The following is a 19022-nucleotide window of genomic DNA, read 5'->3' as shown; positions in this document are numbered from 1 at the left end:
AGATTTTTTTATCTCTCAGAATATTTTTTTAATTAATGTAAATATTAAATTTATAATTATAATTTGATTTGTCATTAACATTTTGAATGAATTATTAAAATTTCATAGTTTTCTAATAACATATTTTTAAATAGTATATGAACTAAAGGTTAGTTATAAACTATTATATTTTTGTATATTAATTTTTTTAAACAATATATTGTTGATAGTTTCAAAATAAAAAATAAAATAATATATCGTTGTAGATATAAAAGTTTAATCTATGTTAATAAATTTATTTTTTCTAAAAAATATAAAATAGTTTAAGAATTTTAACACATTTTAATGATGAGTGATAATTTATTTAAATGAAACTATTTTAAAAACAAAATAGATAAAATTACCCATATTTAATTCATATAGTACTTCTATTTTAATATAATACATAATATAATTAAAATATATACAAAAATAGTATAGACTTTTATTTTCTTGTTTTATAATAAATTTTTAATTAACATTAAATTATAAAGTTATATTAGTATTTACGAAATTAATTAAGTATTATTTTATAAAAATATTTAGAAGGTTAGTAAGGATTTTGTTGGATTCTTTCTCAACAGAATTTGTTATACTTAAAAATAAACTTATATTTATATTTTCTTATTATTAATGTAAATAATGAAATATGTCCTATTAAGTTATTTTTTAGATGGTCCTAGTATGACTTGTTAACAGTAGATAAAAAATAGGACTCTATTTTAATAGATTAGATAGTTACATAAAAGTAACTTATACCAAACCCAATCTTAGACTCTAATATATATCCAAATTATAGTAAGATATTATTGAAGACTTAAAATAATTATTTATTATATGAATAATAAATTCATATACTTAGTTTAATATATATATATATATTGGTATTTGATCAATATTGGCGTTTTTATCTTTTGACAATTTGCATTTAAAGTTTAATTATGAATAAATTTGATTTTGAAGTACAAACAATGTTGTTGTTTTTAAGTGTGTTTCTTATGGTTATAGAGTTGTTAGTTGTTAATTTTAGGATTTTAATGTTAAAACCCCTCAACTAAGTTTGTTTTAGGTAAAAACCCTCAAATTAAGTATTTAACGAAAAAACATTTAAACTAACTTTTTTTTAATGAATTAAACGCTAGCAAGTCATAGTTACCATTACTACCGGTAAATCTTTGGTTTAGGGGTTTCTACATTAAGTAAACATAGTTGAGGAGCTTTACCATTAAAAATAAAAATAAATCAAAATCTTATAATATTATCTAAAAATTAGTAACTTAAAATTTCAAAATTAGCATTAATTTTTTTTTTTGTAAATATATGAGTTTGATGTGTTTTTAACATCAACATTATATATGTAAAAATATAATAAAAATTATCTAAAGATTTATTATTACATTTTTAATCGATAAGATATAATTTTTTATTATAGTTTATTATTTTTTACATTTTTAATCTTTTAGCAATTTTATTATAGGTAAATCTTTAGATAATTTTATTATATTTTCTGGGTTTTTATTTTTAATTTATACATATATAATGTTGATTTTAAAAACACATCAAACTCTTAAATTTACAATAAAAAAAAATTAAAAATGCTAATTTCAAATTTTAAGTTACTAATATTTAGATAATATTATAAAATTTTGAACTTCTTTTTTTTTTAGATTTTTAATGGTAAAATTCCTCAACTATGTTTACTTAATGTAGAAACCCCTAAACTAAAGGTTTGCCGGTAGTAATCGGTAGTAATGGTAATTATGACATGCTAGGGTTTAATTCGTTAAATAAAACTAGTTTGAGTTTTTTTCGTTAAATACTTAGTTTTGAGGTTTTTACCCAAAATAAACTTAGTTGAGGGGTTTTAACGTTAAAAATCTTTAGCTTTAATTTATTTAGGTTTCACTATATATGATTCTCATCGTACAAAGTTCTAGATTGTCATCATATGTCTATTGTCACATATAGTCTATTGTCACATATAGTTCAAGGACAACAATATGGTTTGAGGAAGTCATGTATAAATTTTTTTAAAAGAGATTGAAAATATATTGAATTTAATCAAGTATAATCAAAATTTTGGACACAGATACCTGATTATTTCGGGTTCAGCCGAATCTTACACATGTAATGGAGTCCAACAATTTCAAGATCTGATTGATCATTCCGATAATCGAATCACCATATTTTTTGAAATACTTTTCAAATAGCAGTTTCCAAAACAAAAGAGAGGATGTGATGGATGTAACTTATTGGTTTGTGTTTCAAATTCAAAAATGTCATAAACTTATTGGTTTGTGTTTCCATAAATTGTTAGCAATTTAAGTTCATCTCATATCAATTTAAACTTATTGGTTTGTGTTTCCATAAACGGGAAAATGTCATAAAGATTATGGAATCACAAAATTTATTCGGGAATCACATTGATTCTGTCCGATGGAGAGTTGCAAACAAGTTAAGGCGATGCAACTCGACTTTGCGTCGAGATGAAGTTGTTTCTTTTAGCATATCATAGCTAAGTACATTTAAACTCTTTCAAACAATGTCACATGACTCACATTCATTTTAAAATGTTTTCCGATTTGAATAATTAAACATTCACTCAAAAAATAAATAACATAGAGATTAGGAAATGTCATTTATTCCAACATAAACGTTCTCTTTATTGTACAAAAACAATGCTCTGCAAACGCCATATTGTTCTTTAGAACTCGAGAGAGTGGCAAGTTGTAAATTTCTTGCATTTTGAAACTTCATGTGTGCAAAACGTGATGTGTGTTCCAATAGTTAAAAACTACTTAAGTTGCAAAATTGTCAAGGTCCACGAATTTTATCTTCTTCAGGAAAATAACGCTCTCGATTATTATAGACGTTAAATGTTTACATGAAATAAGATCACATTAGTAGAACCTTTTTCATGTAGACACAGTACCACTGATTTGATTATCCAATTCGTTGTAGACTTAACATATTACTGATAAAAAAAATTGACACTTTCGTTCATGGTGGACCAAAATGAGACGACAGATCTCGTCTTTGTCATTGGGAAGAGTTGGTTTTTTAGAGCATCTCCAAAAGAAACTCTATAACTTTAAATATATAGGATTTTGCTTTCCAGATATGAATTTCAAAACTTCAAATTTGAAGTTTTTAAGAGTGAAATTCTATATTTGAAGTTTCACGTCTCAAAACTTCAAATTTGAAGTTTCATATTTTTAGTTACATTTTGGTCCTTTTTTTTTTTTGACAACAAAAGCTCCATATTTTATTAAGAAGAAGCCAACCAAGTGGTGTCTAGCACCAGCCAAGATGGAACCTCAGAGTGTATATGGGAAAAGCAAAAGCCGCGAGCTCTGGCACCTTTCGCAAGATGGTCAGCTCGGACATTCTTAGTACGAGAAACAAACGATATGGAGCAAGAATTAAACTTAGAACGAAGATCAACAAACTCATCAATTTCAGCCATTAGACTTGGCCATTCTTCTTCTTACTCAATGAGCTTAACCAGTTGCAGGCAATCTGATTCAAACGTCATCGAGTCGTGACCGAGAAGTAATGAGGATTTCATGGCCCATAGCAGAGTATTAAACTCAGCATGTAGGGGGGACAATACTTGGTTACTAGCAAATGAACCAAACATTGGAATCCCATCCTCCTTCTCCATCACGAAGCCACCACCATACCTAGCATCATCATCTTTCCAAGATGCATCGAACCTGCAAAACGGGCGCATTGATGGTGAATCTTGTGTTGCGGGCAGAGGCGTTCCATCCTCCTCCTCCCGCCTCTCCGGAGTTACGTGCGCCATGCTCCAGCTATCCGCTTCCGAGGTCGCAGACTGGAGAATTACATATCATATTTATGATTCATAACTATCTTTCGTTTACCATTTTAATCCTTAACATTTTTATATCTCATAAATACTGCAAATTTGTTTTTATAAATTTTACTTATACACATAAAATTAAATGAAAACTTTAAAATAAGATTTAAAATATTTTAAAACTAGATTAAACAACAATATTACAAAAGAAACTTAATAAAAAAGTTTTTAAAAAGTTACATGAAGACGTAATTGATAATATGTCAGAAAATAAGGATACTTGATTTCAACAATTTTTAGCTAGTAGTCTACCAATTTAAAAAAGAAAACAATTTCTTACTTTGAAATGCACTAATTGATCATATATGGTAGCATAATGGAAATAATTTTATGAAATAATGTGGTATTTTTCTCGTAGTTTAATATTTAATGTATTTATATTTATAATTTTATATATTAGTGTAACATTTTATTAATTAATATTAATCTAATATATATATATATGCTAGTTATTTATAAAAGTTTCATAAATTTAAATTAATTTTGACAAATACAAGGACCATAGTATAAAATAAAAGTAATTTTGAAATTAAGTGTTTGAAGTTTTGTTTTTAGAGAAAAAATATTTAAACTTCAACTATAGAGTTCTGCAAACTTCAAAATAGAAAATATTTTTGGAGATGCTCTTAGAAATTTAAGAAGGCGTAGGTAAATGCCGTTCAAAGAGGATAGATAAAGAGAAGATAAAGACAAGTGACTTTATCCTTTTGAATGAATTAGTTTTTGTATCGACCCCAAGCTTTTGTGTGTTTGCTTAGAAGTTAACAGCTCGTGAGAAGAAACACATTTAATGGATCTCTAAGGTCGTCTGCCTTGTCTCTAAATGTTTCCACCAATAAAATCGGTGCAGTCGCAATAAGAAAAAGCGTTGCACCTGGAATCTCTAGTGACACTGCAAGTTTTATAATATATAGGCAAGGAATTACAAAAATGCTTCAAACCAGCTCCTAGTAGAATGATTTCATTTATATCTCTAACATTACTATATATATCGTAACTAAATTGCTCTCTATGGTACGTTCTAAGATTGTGTACCTGAAAAATCATTTGGGAGGAAACACCTGAGAACGACTGTGATGAGGAGGGAAATCCATTTCCCAAACTCTTTCCTACGGATACAATATGATTGTTTAACCGAATCATGGTTACATATTCAAGAACAACAACATATAATGGTTTATTTCGTATGTATTGATTGTTACCGCAAGAACTGGAAAACAACAAGAGGAAGGCTAAAGAAGAGTTAAGGAGCTATTATGAAGTCCACATGCTGGCTGACTTCCATTTCGTTCCATCCAGTATCAGCAGAAGGCTTCACGCAAAGATAAAAGTAATATTACTGAAAGATTAAAACAATTTAAACATACATATATCACAAACTTAAGACAAGAAAAGATGACTAACATTGCAGCAAAAGATGCGACCCATTTTAGTAACAACGTGAGCATATTTAGGAACCCATAGCTGTGGATCAGCTTCTCTGCACCGAGCTGGAGCTCATTCAAATACTCAAACGTTTCCTTCTTTAATACAATTTAGAAGAGAGCAGAAACCGTTTTAGGGAGAGACAGAACAAGAAGAATAAGTCTTCGTCGTGGTATGCTTCTATCTGAATATTTAAAGAGGACCTTGTGTTGTTTATATGGTTCTATGTTTATCACGGACTCATGGATGTTAATACGATTACTTTTCTTGTTATCTAACCATCCACAATTGAATAGTCGTACAGATAAAATTCCAAAACTACATTTGAAATATAATTGAAAAGTCTTATGGATGAAATCGTCATAGGTAACAAGATGATGTAGAAAGATTGCCATCTGATGCTGTGGAAATGCACCTAAGAGTCTCAATCCACTTCCAAAAGCTGTGCACGTTTTGGATCCAACATTAGTTCTTCCCCCTGACAACCAAATAAAATCTCATTAATATGTTACATGTGGATGAAAGAGAGAGAAAAAACAACTGAAATCAACACAATAATAACACAAGGTTCTTTCCAGGGAATGACACATCAGATTTTTAAGAGCATAAGAGATTGACATGTCAATAAATGAAAAAAGTTGAAAACCCAATAAAAACATTTTATTTATACACCTAAGTTTACACGTTGGCAAAATTGAAATACTATATTCAATACTTGAGTAAAAACCCAATAAAAACGTGAGTGTTTCACGGTTCAAGTTCGAGTATACTAACCAATCTGATTGTTTTTGTCATTAAACTTCAGCTTTTCATAACTGTTGCAGCTTGCAAGATTTAACTTTAAGAAACTGAAACAGTTGCAACTTTAATAGTGGGGGGAGGAGGACGTGAGCCTCTCCGGGTGGCTAGCCGTGAATGGGATCATCCCATTTGTTGCACATTTAATATAGAGAAGGATCCTATGTTACCTTCTATCCAACAATTAGCCGATGTTCGTCTCATCTATATTTTATTTGCTTCATTGGATCATAACAAGTTTTCTTTTTTCTTTTTACTTGATGTTATGCTTCTTGTTGTCTCTTCTTCCACAGTTTGAACTTTAACTTGTCTTCTTCGTTACAGGAATCACATCTGTCTGACTATATTTTGACAAGAATGACTATATTTTAATTCAGTTTTTAGTTTTTACAGTATCTAGAGTAGTACTACATCTTTTTTACAAATAGATCTCTATGTCCCTGATTGTGCAAACACAATTGAATATAAAGATAATTAATAACGTTAGAAATGTTTGACAATGGAATTTACAATATCTAAGAATCACTGCCAAAAAGCATAAAATAACAATTTGGAAAATGGTGGAAGAAAGTTGGAGGCTAGGGTGACAACGTCTTGAAAACCAAACAAAAATAAAATAAAAGGTCTAAGTATGAGGTAAGATGAATTGTCTTGTCTTAGAACTAGAGAGAACATTTATAAGTAAATAATAAAAGGAAAATAGTTATAAGAAGGTCTAAGTATGGCTGGATCCAAAGTTGAGAAGCAAAATGTGAGAAGGTACCCAAACTCACTTGTACGCAATGTTAGTCCAATAAAATAGATAGTAGATGAACTGTGCTGACTAATTATAGGGAGACTTGGAGACCAGAAAAAGAGATACATTTGAATGAGTACTAAGAACAAAAATGAAGTTGTTTACTGGTATGACGTGGATGAAATTTCAAAGAATGGTAGTAACTAAGAGAACAGAGCTGGAACAACTTCAAAAACATTGTTTTTTTTTTGTCACAGCTTCAAAAACATTGATAACATAGTAAATTCAGGTGAAAGTCATTAGTTGTCTATAACAAATATAGAAATGTTAAGTAAAAATGACAAATTAAAATCGTAAAATTTAACAAAAAAATATATAGAAAAGTTAACATTGACTTTCTCTTATTTTATAAAATAGAAAGGTTTAATGGGATAATGCAAACTGGACTAGACATAAGATTTAAGAAAATATACAAATTACCAAAATTGTGTTATAAAAACACATATTTATCTTCTTATTTAATCCATTTTCAAGTAGTTATACCTGAAATTTTATCACATATACTGATATTTCACTGAAAATGTTTATTTAATAAAAATATGATCGGCTCTCCTAGGGTTCTTTCGTCTGGGATTGATCGAAATTTCCAAACAAAAATACCGCAGCGTAGCGCGGGTAATTACTAGTTAGAGTAATTAGTCTACGTAAATAAGATCTCCCATTTCCATATACAGCCACTCCTACAAATTGTAAGGCTAGAAGCAAATTTTAAAAAATTGGCTGCCTCTAAAGAAAAACAGAGAAGAAAAATATAAAACTGATATGTTTTACTGAAAATTCGAACCCAGGTTACTGACTCACAGTTCCAGTATATGAAACTCCACCACTACACTAAAGGAGAAGCTTTAAAATTTGTGGCGGCATTTTATTCATAAACTCAACGGCTGGAAGCATGTGCTTCATTTGCTTCTACCAAAAGCCGCCTCTGTCTCCATAGAGTATACTCAAACGGGTTCTCATATATTTCAGGATCATAATGAACAATTGATTGTGCAAGGGCAACTACCCAGTCCGCCAGAATTGTATATATATCCTGCCAAGAATGAAATCTTCTTGATTTATCTTTTATGTTGCCACTATACAAACCAACATTTTCCAAACTAATAATTCAGTCACGTTACAAAACGATATGAAAATTAAAAAAGAATAAAATGAGGTGAAGTCCAGACATCTAGTATAACTTTAAAGTAGTACTCGCTTTTGATCTCAACATTATGCACCCTTTCCTAAACAATAAAGGATTGTGTTTATCAGGCCAAGATACTCATTAATAATCTACAGATAAAAGTCATGTCTACAGCTTGTGAATATTCCATTATCTATGGCAAATTCGGAGGAAACACATATGTCGATGAGGTTTACCATGTTGGTGACAGTCGTGATATGTGTCTATCATTTCCAGCTAACTCTCGCTTCCTTATCTTTTATACTCTCATCGATTTCGTTATGCTCACGTCGTACCACAATATATTTGACTGTGGAACTCCATCCATACATGTTCTTAAGATGATAATTAATCAAGGGTCATGTTACTATCACGAGCAATTTAACACGTCGACATATACAATGTGATAATATTTGTCCTTAATGTGGGGAACCAGATGACTCTGTAACTCATACGATCTTTGAATGTTCAATGGCACTTCATGCATGGGCTCTAGCAGCAACTCCGTCTCATCTGTAATATATTCCTTCTTTCCAGCATAAACACTAATAAGGATTATCTTTTCTGGCAAAAGAGTAGTATCGAGGATCCGGAAATGGATATATCCATATCCATGGATAATTTGGTATTTTTGGAAAGTGAGGAATGATAAGCTATTTAGAGGAATCGACAGAGACCCACTGGAATTGATAAGATATGCTGAAGGAGAATGTCAAGCATGGTTCTCAGCTAATACTTTAACTACATATTTACATCTTGAACATGTGATACCGCCCAAGTCTTATGCTTGGAGAGTATTTGCTTGGTAGATGGTTCTTGGATCTCTACCTCTTTATACAGTGGATGTGGATCACACGGATTGATGGTGATGGATGGACCCAGCTTCTAGGTACAAGAAATTTAAGATGAAGAGAATCTTCATTGCATACAAAATTAGAAGCACTTCGATGGACTATAGAGAACATATTGCATCATTTGACATGTCAACGCTTTGGTACGGATTGCAAAGAGGTAACAACAATGATAGGAGATCTTGACTCATGGGCGAGCTTTTCGAAGAAGTTAAAAGACATTAAAAGTCTCAAAAACATGCTCTAAGATTTCAAGATCACCTATATCCATTGGGGACAGAATGGTACTCCATATCATTTAGTTACGACATTGAAATCCGTTAATATGAACATTTGTTTTGTCGGTTATTCTATTCCGATCTAGTTTTTCTGACCATCTCAAATATGAATAATAGAATAGTCTTTTGTCGTAAAAAAAACTTTGTTTATATATTTACTAAATTTTTCCGTATCTAGTTCTACACTTAATCATTCAAGTTTGGTCTTTGAAATTAGTAACTGGTTGTTTTTTTGTTGATGAAATTACTGATTAACAAAAAATATATTTACATATTTACACACAAATATTTATTAAGTTATAAATGAAAATAACAGTATGAAAATAATAAGAAAATCTGACCAATTTTATCTTACTTTTTGCTACCCCAGGCCCATTTGGTTATTTCTGAAAGAATCTCTACGGAGATGACGTGGCATGTCAATTTGTCAATGATTTTTTTGTTTATCTTATTATATAATCTTTTCCCATTTTTCTCTTTCACATCGTATTAGTCCCACTTTGGTTGGCTTAGGATTGTTCTTGCATCATCTTAAAAATGGCTTCGCTTTCTTTACTCAGCGGCGGTGCTCTCCAGGCTCGTTGCGCAAGACATGCGCATGTTAGCCCACGCGCGGCGCATCCTACCAAACCCGCTCCTCCGTCCTCCTCTCTAACCGGCGCCTCTCGCAGGAACCTGCTGTTTTCCCTGACGGCAGCCACGGTGGTGACGGGACTGCAGCCTGCATCAATGGCGGAGACTATTCCGTTGTTCGGGATCAGAAAGAAGCTGAAGAAGGCAGAAGAAGAAGCGGTGGAGATCGTGAAGGAAGGCTTCGAGACGGCGGAGAAAGGACTAGAGACGGCTGAGAAGGGATTAGAGGCGGCGGAGAAGGGAGTAGAGACGGCGGAGAAAGAAATCGAGACGGCGGTTAGTTATAACGGATTGACGCAGGCGGGAGCAGTTGTGGCGGCTGAGTTCGTCGGAGTTCTTGTCGCAACTTCAGTCGTCAACGGGATTTTAGGACCTGAAGCCCAGAAGTCGTAGACTTTTATCATTTCAAGACTGAAAGACATTTGATCTTTAAGTGTAATATTGTGTCTAAAAGTTGTGTTAATTAAGCGTTGAACGTATGTAATCTTGTTTGAGTTTTGATAATATATAGTTTTAATTTATTTTCATTTGGAATAAGTGAACTTGTGTGGCTCTAACTTTAGATGGACGTCAGCAGATAAGCAGCATCCAGTTACCCTACCTGAAATTGTAGGTTTTTGGGAGGTTTTGAGTTGGATTAGTTTGGAAAATAGCTAAGTGTGTTATTGATGAGGTACGTTTGGTTTGAGAGTTGGTTTGGGACGACTGTAAACCGGTTGGTTAAGAAGTTCTCTTTGTTACGTGGTTGTAATAGAGGTGGGCGTTCATATACCTCCACGGGTTTGTATCGAGTATTTGTTACGGGTTTGTATGAGTATTTCGGTATAGTGGCATAAAACCTATTTTTTTACTCTTTGGTTCGGGTTCAAGTATTTGTATTTTGGTTTCGGCAATTTTGGTCGGATTCGGGTTGTATTTTTTTATAAAGTTAAATTGTTTTAGCAAAAGAACAAACGATCAAACCGAAAAATTCATAGCTTATGGTTTTAGATCATGAACACCCCCTCCCCACCCCCAAAACATCCATGTATCACCTGATCACGAATCAATTAGCAAAAAAGAATATTCGAAGATGAATCACATAAGATTTCTTCTTTTTTTTTTTGTCGGCGATGGAGAAGAAACCGAAGAGAGTAAGTTTTTGTGGTGCCCAATTTGATTAATTTGAATGATATTCGTTTTCGATGGAGAAAATACATGTATGCACCTTAAAAATTAATAACTCGGTGTTTTTCAAATCGAATTAATAAATAAATTTAATTACTTACAAAAATAATCCAAGTATCAAGCATCATTATATTTTTAATACTCCCTACTTACATATATTTGTTACTTGTTATTCGTTCTATAAATACTTGTTTTTTTTTCTTAAATTGGCTTTCAAATTAACTGCAAAGAAAAATAAAAACGTTTACAAGTCCGTTGGACTTAAGTTAAAAATACAAACCCACTAAGAAACTCATAGTTTAGAACTGATATTTGGCCCGTATTACCAAAATCAAAGTTGGAGAAAACCGAACGACAGTTTGTCTTCTTCTTCCAAAAATGCAGAAAGAGTTGGGGTGAGGCGGAGATTTCAGAGGGAAGATCGGGACCTGTTTTAGATCATGCAAGTCGGATCCAGGACTGTAGTAGTTGGGAAGACAGTCTGGGGTTAGTCACCCGGAAACTCTGAGTTCTGTTTCTAATCTGAAGATCGATAGTTTTGAAGAGAGAGTCGACGGAGCGGTAGATGTTAGAGTGCAACCGTGCGTTTCTCTCATTCCAGACCCAATAGATCGTAGATTGCCAAGCTAGGAGGACAAGAAGTCTATGAGGTCTCGATGAACGGTCCATTGGGAGGCTTCTCAGTTGCGTGATGGTGTCTGACCAGGAACGGTTTGGAGTGAGCCCACATCTCCTCGCGCTTATTGCCCATAAGTCAAAGGAGAAGTTGCAGTCGAAATAGATGTGATCACGGCTCTCAGAAGCATTGTTACACAGCAAGCAGAGATGTGAAACTGAGATTCCCCAACGAAGCAAGCGATCTCTCGTCGGGCACCTATCCAAAATCATTAGCCATGTGTGGAAGTTGTGACGAGGGATCCCATAAGAGTTCCAAACCACAGTAGCCCAGTCAACCTCATTCACTGTTCCTCTAAGATAAGTATAGACATCACCAGTTGAGAAGGTGGTGGTGACCCTACTATCAATTTCCCATTCGAAGTAGTCTTTATCTGAAGTTAAATTGACAGTCGTCAAGTGAATCTGAAGTTGGGTTTGTTGCTCTGATCTTGCAGGTGGGAGACGCCAGTTACCGTTCCTATAGAGGGAAGCTACCGTTGCAGATAGTGGGATGCCAAGTCTTGAGCCAGTCAAGTTGAGATAGGTAGCAATGCTTCCAAAAGGCGACCAATTATCAAACCAGAACCGTGCCGACGTACCATTCTCCAGTCGAAGCTTGATGAGCGGGAAGACTACATCTTTGAGCTTGAGCAACCGTGCCGACGTATAAATACTTGTTACGTGTTAAATAGTACTTGTCTTTTGCTTGCATTATATCAAAATTCAGATATCAATATTGGAATAAAATATTAAATATTGGAATAAAAACTCATTACTAAATAAAATAGTAAAATAAATTTGATCATTCGGGTGTTCAATCGGAATTTGTTCAGGGTCAATTTAGATTTAGGTTTTTGGAGCACTGACCGTGAACCATGAAGTAGACAAAAATTCTTTTGGAGCATTGAAATGAAATGGAGGAAACAATGAGTTTCATGAGTGTCTTTAAATATATCTAACGCTTATTTTTATATATTTTTATCTACTTCTTTAAGTAATCATGTGATTTTTGGATGTTTGAAATTTGAAACGTGTGTGACCTTTTTGTATGAAATTGTATGTTGATTCAACTATTTGCAAGTAATCAAGACTTTGAGAGATAAGTACTAATATATAAACTAGAATAAAACTAAATTTTAAATTTTATTAGTGTGTGGAAACAGTTAAATCATTTAGCATATTAGTGAAGAATCTTCTTTTTATTTTCTATAGATTTTATGTATTTGTGATCCACTCAATTTTAATTCAAATCCCAATCTCACTATCAGTTAAATGTTCATGTTGTAGCAAACTTAAAATTAACTAGATTTTGACCCGCGCAACCGCGCGGGTGTTTGTTTTTACTTTTTTTATACATAAATTATTATTTTTAAACATTAGTGATATTTTTTTACATTAATCATATACTTAAATGTTTATATAACTATTTCAAATATAATAATTTTATAATTTACATGTTATAATTAATCATTTGGTTAAAACCGTATGTATTTTCACTTCTTATTATATATTTATCTTATTGTATTTGCATTTAGTTATTAAGCAAATTATTATATTCATGAGAAAATATATTTGAAAATTATTTTGTATTTAATTTATGTTAAATTCTGACCCGTGTTTCAAAGCTGTATTTCTTTTTACTAATATTTTTTATACTTATTCATTTTAGATAATATATTATTCTATATACAAAAGTCTAAGGTATGTTAATTTTTAGACATGTATTATAAGGTTTGTTAATTTTAAGCCGTTCTATCATCATATTATATTTTTAAAATAAATAATTTATATTTATGAAAATAAAATTTATAAATTTATCAATTGAATATACTTTTATCATATTTATTTAAGTATAATAATTGTATTTTAACATGATCATGACTATAAAGTGGGTAAAATAGGATATAATTTATTTATTTTTCATTTTATAAACGATTACTTAAAATATATTAAATTATTGTTAAAATACTTTTACACAGATTTATTAGAATTTTTAAATATAATATATAAATATATATTTATATTTAAAATGAAAATATATTATAATTAAAGTAGTTACAAAGATTTTATATTATAAGATTTAAAGAAATACATGTTAATTTTATACATATATTATATATTTTGCTTAATCCATCTTACCAACATATTAGATTTTATTTTTGAACATAATTTTTATACTTATGAAAATAAAATTTATAAAATTTATAAATTTAATACAGTTTTATTATACTTAGCTCAATAAAAAATTTTCTTTTATTATGATTGATTATGATTATATAATATATAAAATATTACAGAATTTTTTATTTTTATTTTATAAATTATTACTGAATTTATTAATGTATAATAATATTTCAAACTAATTTCAAAATTAATGAAAAATATTTAAATATAATTTTGAAAATGAAGATCTTGTAAAAATCTTTTAAAACAGATTAGTTAGATTTTTAAAATAAATATATTTATATTTTAAATAAAAAGATATCAATAGATATTATGATTAAAGTATTTTAAAGATTCTATGTATTATTATTCTTAATAAAATACATTTAATAAGATTTCTAAGTGATGGTCCAAATAAAAAAAAATCACACATGAAAAAAATCATGACTTCTCTTTTAATATATAAGATGAAGCTAGTACTTTTTTTTTCAATCAACAATGAAGCTAGGGGGAAACGGCTTATTCATGTCCACATTACCAAGACGGGAAAATACATACCTTAACTTTATTAATGTGCCAAAACATTTCTAAATTAAATAGAAATTTGAATTGCATACCTAAACTCATAATACATAGAAAAACATGCCTATAGCCGGTTATATGATGATTTGGACTATTTTTATTTTAAAATTTTGTAGTTTAGTCCCTATAATTTTATTTTTCTTAATATGCCTTAAATAACTTAACTAATCAAATTTATCGTATTTATAATTTTAATTTGAAAAGTACAATTTAATTTAATTATTTATCAGAAATTTAGATAGTTATCATATACAAAATATTAATTAATTTAGTTATCAAAGTATGTCATCTACCTTATTAAAACATGAGAATTAATTATAAATAATCTTATTCATATGTAATATTTACAAGAAATACCACTCAATTTATATTTATATAAGATTTTATTTACAAATATAGTCATTCAAATTTTAATCAACATAACTAAAAATACTCTTTAGAAATTTGATTTTACAGTAGAGATCTTTAATAATATTACCCTTACTTAATAAAAAGGAAAAAATGGCTAGTTAACCAAAAATAGTTTCGAACGCAACCTCTCAAGAAAAAAATATCGCACAAAACCATTAGACCATATTACATTATTTTTATTTTGCTACAAAACTAGTATGTAATATTAATAATACACAAAAAGTTTACAAAACCATTTCCCGATTAATTCTCGTATAATTACCGAATAATTGATTCGGTGCTAGGTTAGGGTCAAGCGCACGCATTATGCCTAGCGTAATTAACATTGGTTTTGATAACTACAAACAAATATTATAAATTTTTAATTTTATTTATTGTATATATATCACGCAAGCACATAATAAGATTTGCAATTAAAATAACCTAAGAAAATATAAAAAATTATTTTATAAACTTTAAGACCTTTAGTGAGAATAAATTAGGCTTTAAATTATGATATTGTTTTTATCTTGTTTTCTATTTATTTAAAAAATTTGTATCAAATATTTCAATATGAAATAATAATAATATATTTATATTATTAAATCTATTTTATTTGATAAAAAAAATATTTTTATTTTACATATCACAATATATTAAAATTTATTTACAATTTTGAAATTATAAATAAGACCAATTTGATCTAATTGTTTGAGTCACTTTACAAACAAATAAAATGACAAAGACTAAAAGATAATAATTTTAAAAAGCAAAATCAATATATTTTAAAATGTACTGACACGTGTCAATTTCGAGGTATGTTTTAGCTATTTATTATGAGTTTAGGTATGCAATTCAAATTATTATTTAGTTTAGGAATGTTTTGGCACATTAATATTGTTTGAGTATGTATTTTTTCTGGTTTCATAGTGCGGACATGAATAAGGGGTTTTCTCAATGAAGCTAGTATATATAGATACGTTAAAAAAGAAAACGTTTAATGCTTTTTAACTCCACACATTTCAAATGCTATTTTTCATAATGGATTGAAACAGTTAATGTAGTATACTAAAGAATCTATTTTAAATTCTTGTTAAAGTGAAATTCAAGTCTATTTTAAGAATAACTAATCAGTTAAAGATATGATAACATCAATCATTTTCTTCTTTTTTTTTTAACAACAACATCAATCATTTTCTATTAAATTTGAATCAGTCAGATACTAATTATGCAGATTTTACCAGAGCTAATTTATTTTGCATGAACGGTTGAGATTCAAAATTTAACCACACGTGAGTAACAGTTATGACACGATGCCTCCATCTCTCTCTCTTCCTGTTTCTCTTTAAGGTTTCTTCTTCCTTATATTTTTCTGAGAAACATTGTCTCCGTCATTTGTTCCTCAGTTTCTATCAATCCTCACGGTTCCTCAGGCACTGTACTGGGAAAATCTCTGTCTTTTATTTATCTTCTCCTTCAATCTCTCACTCCCAAAAATCCAGTAACTCATTTTTATTTTATTTTAGGTTTTCTTTTTTTCTAAATGTTATATAATTTCAGGTAACATCATCGAAGATTCAAAGAGAAAGCGATCAGTGATCTCGAACGATCGTGGTACGGTTACTTCAAATCAATCTGAATTAATTAATTCTTAGTTTTCTTATTTTTATTTCTATAATGAGATTGAATTGGCTGGAAATTGTTATAACAAATAACTAATTGTTCATATTTATGGTGTTCTTTTGGTTAAAGATGATATGATCCGCTCATTGTTTAATTTAAAAGATAGTTATTAAAAATCAAATGGCGTACCACTTGTTTCTTGCGTCTTACGCTAAGATCATATTCTCTGTTTCTTGTAGAACAAGATTCGAGTAGTTATGATAGACATGCACAACGTTTTCGTTGTTCTGACAATAATAATTATGTCTCATTTCCAGATAGTGTTGATCTTGAGTGAGAATGGCTTCGACACCTTGTGCAGCTTGCAAGCTCTTGAGACGAAAGTGCACTCAAGAATGCGTCTTTGCGCCCTATTTTCCACCAACTCAGCCTCAGAAGTTCATATATGTTCACAAAGTCTTTGGAGCAAGCAATGTAACCAAGATCCTCAACGATCTCCCACCTCCAAGCCGCGAAGACGCTGTTAACTCCCTCTACTATGAAGCCGAGGCCCGTATCCGTGACCCAATCTACGGATGCGTTGGTCTAATCTCCTTCTTACAACAATGTCTCAAGAAAATCCAACAAGATCTTGTCACTGCAAAAGAAGAGCTTGCTGGTTACATTGGACCCGATGCTGTGAATCCACAACAGCCTTATCTTCCTCCTCTGGCCAATAACCCTCCACCCAATTTCATGATGGCTATGGAAGGAATGCCCCATGGAGTGGTCCCTCAAGGAGAACCGTTGATCATGCGCGAACCAAACATGCCTCAGCATCAACATCAACCGCAAGATGAGCAGATGCAACTCATGGGTACTGATGCACATAGAATGGCTGCAATGATTTTGGAGAGAGGAGACCAGCAAGGGATGTTCAACGGTTACGGGATAGACAACAATGGGTCGGTTACAGCCACTGGTTTTAACCAGATGGATGTGAATGATCACACATCTGGTGGGTCGATGTCTGGACCATCTCTTGCTTTAGGAAGCTTTGGTGATGCTTATCAAATGGGTCACGAGACAGAGCATCACATCAGTCATGATCAGCTTCAGACACAGCTTATGCTTCAGCCTCCATTACAGGAAGGTCAAGAGCAAAATGAAGGACAGTTTCTGATGCAGCCAATGGGACAAGAGAATCTCCATGAAGAAGAGGATGAGGAAGAGCTTGAGCCACCGGTTAAGTGGAGGAAATCTGAGAGCAAGGAAGCTAGTTATTAATTAAGACCAAGAAAATAAGACATTTTCATTTCATGGATAGTTACTCTTGAGGGTCTAAGTTGCTTTTTTAATTTAATAAATGGCATTTTTCAATGATTAACGTTTGAAACTACAGATTCAACCGTCTAAAGCTGAATATGCATCACTTTTTCTTAATCAGTGGCCAGTTCTGTATTTCTGTAGTCAACCAAGGCAAGCAAATGAGCATAGTAACATGAAACTCAAGGATACTGTGGTAAAAGAGTTTTTTTTTTTACGTTAGACCATACAATCTCAGTTCAGGTAGGTGAGCGGCATGTAAATCACAGAACTGCGTTTCATATGTTACAGAAATTACATCTCTCGAATACCTTCTAAACTAGGTAATAACCCGCGCAAGGCGCGGGATGTGATTATTAGTTTTGTTATTTTTTAATAAAAACACATTAAATCTGTTTAATCTAGATATTGGTTCAGTTTTAAATTATTTTTTTGTTTTATTCTGTTAGAATGTTTGATTTTTTAGTTTTTTCGGTAGAAACCAAAAATTATTATTATTTGTTTATTTTTATGTTATAAATTTTAGATAATCTCATGTCGAAACAATGGTTTCATATTATAGTTTGTAAACGGATAATAGTTCAAGAAAAAGAAAAGAAAATTATTAAGACTAATCATTTCACTACAATTTGGTCGGTCGTGAAAGAAGCATTAAGAAAAAAATATATTTCAACTTCCAAAAAAAATAGATACTTCAGTAGTGGTAAATACTTATAAAGTTTTCATATCAAGGTGCACATGTATGTGTATATAAAATTATATAAAAATAAATGACAAATATATAAAGATATTGTTAATTAATATTAATGACATTTTTGTTCTAAATAATACATGAAAGATAAAATTAAAATTAATTAAAAGGTAAAAAGGCCTTGATATTAGTGAATTTTTTTATATAAAAAATCAACTGTATCCGTAAATAGAGGTGGGCACAGATCGAATATCCGAGTATTTGAAGACATTCATGTCGATTCAATCTTTAGCCACTTGGATAGTCGGTGATTATGATATCCGAAATGATTTAGAATTTTAAAAAATATTCGATTTGATCCGTAAATAAAATTAAAAAATTAATTGAAAATTTAATAATAACGTTTTATTACAAAAATAAAATATTATTTACTTTTTAAATTTTAATACCTAATATAATAAATTTAATTTATAAAGATATTGTAAAACTTATATAAACTATAATATATATAACATATATATATATAATATATATATATATATATATATATATATATATATATATATATAATTCTGTATATATATGTATATAATAGAT

General features: G+C 30.4%; 4 protein-coding genes across 7 annotated transcripts; 2 read left to right on the top strand and 2 right to left on the bottom strand.

Moving 5' to 3' along the window:
* Positions 1–4527: 4527 nt before the first annotated feature.
* On the bottom strand, positions 4528–5430 carry LOC103864485 (cold-regulated 413 plasma membrane protein 3; the record flags this gene model as incomplete). Its single annotated transcript, XM_018658341.1, is given in 5 exon segments — positions 4528–4793; positions 4937–5010; positions 5104–5170; positions 5173–5213; positions 5306–5430. Coding segments are annotated over 5 exon segments (573 nt in total), but the record flags the coding sequence as incomplete, so codon positions are not given.
* Positions 5431–9688: 4258 nt separating this feature from the next.
* On the top strand, positions 9689–10374 carry LOC103864484. The gene has a single exon (XM_009142235.3). The coding sequence runs from the start codon at positions 9752–9754 to the stop codon at positions 10238–10240; it is 489 nt and encodes a 162-aa protein (XP_009140483.1). The 5' UTR covers positions 9689–9751; the 3' UTR covers positions 10241–10374.
* Positions 10375–11452: 1078 nt separating this feature from the next.
* On the bottom strand, positions 11453–12383 carry LOC103864630. The gene is made up of 2 exons (XM_009142396.2): positions 12271–12383; positions 11453–12224 (listed from the first exon to the last, which is right to left on the bottom strand). Exons 1-2 carry the CDS (start codon positions 12381–12383, stop codon positions 11453–11455), a joined length of 885 nt encoding a protein of 294 aa, XP_009140644.2.
* A 1399-nt stretch (positions 12384–13782) lies between these two features.
* LOC103864483 (LOB domain-containing protein 10) lies at positions 13783–17851 on the top strand. 4 transcript variants are annotated; one of them, XM_009142231.3, is made up of 3 exons: positions 13784–16244; positions 16367–16420; positions 16747–17851. In XM_009142231.3, the coding sequence occupies exon 3, from the start codon at positions 16769–16771 to the stop codon at positions 17693–17695; it is 927 nt and encodes a 308-aa protein (XP_009140479.1). In that variant the 5' UTR covers positions 13784–16244; positions 16367–16420; positions 16747–16768; the 3' UTR covers positions 17696–17851. The 4 variants fall into 4 exon arrangements, with proteins under 4 accessions (XP_033145471.1, XP_009140479.1, XP_033145470.1 ...); XM_033289579.1 differs by having other exon boundaries at positions 13784–16307; XM_033289580.1 differs by having other exon boundaries at positions 13783–16244; positions 16367–17851.
* The last annotated feature ends 1171 nt before the right edge of the window (positions 17852–19022 follow it).

The sequence above is a fragment of the Brassica rapa genome, chromosome A04 (genome assembly GCF_000309985.2).
Source record: "Brassica rapa cultivar Chiifu-401-42 chromosome A04, CAAS_Brap_v3.01, whole genome shotgun sequence".
Lineage (NCBI taxonomy): Eukaryota > Viridiplantae > Streptophyta > Magnoliopsida > Brassicales > Brassicaceae > Brassica > Brassica rapa.
The sequence above is the reverse complement of the archived record's forward strand: the minus strand, read 5'-3'. Positions and strand labels throughout refer to the sequence as shown.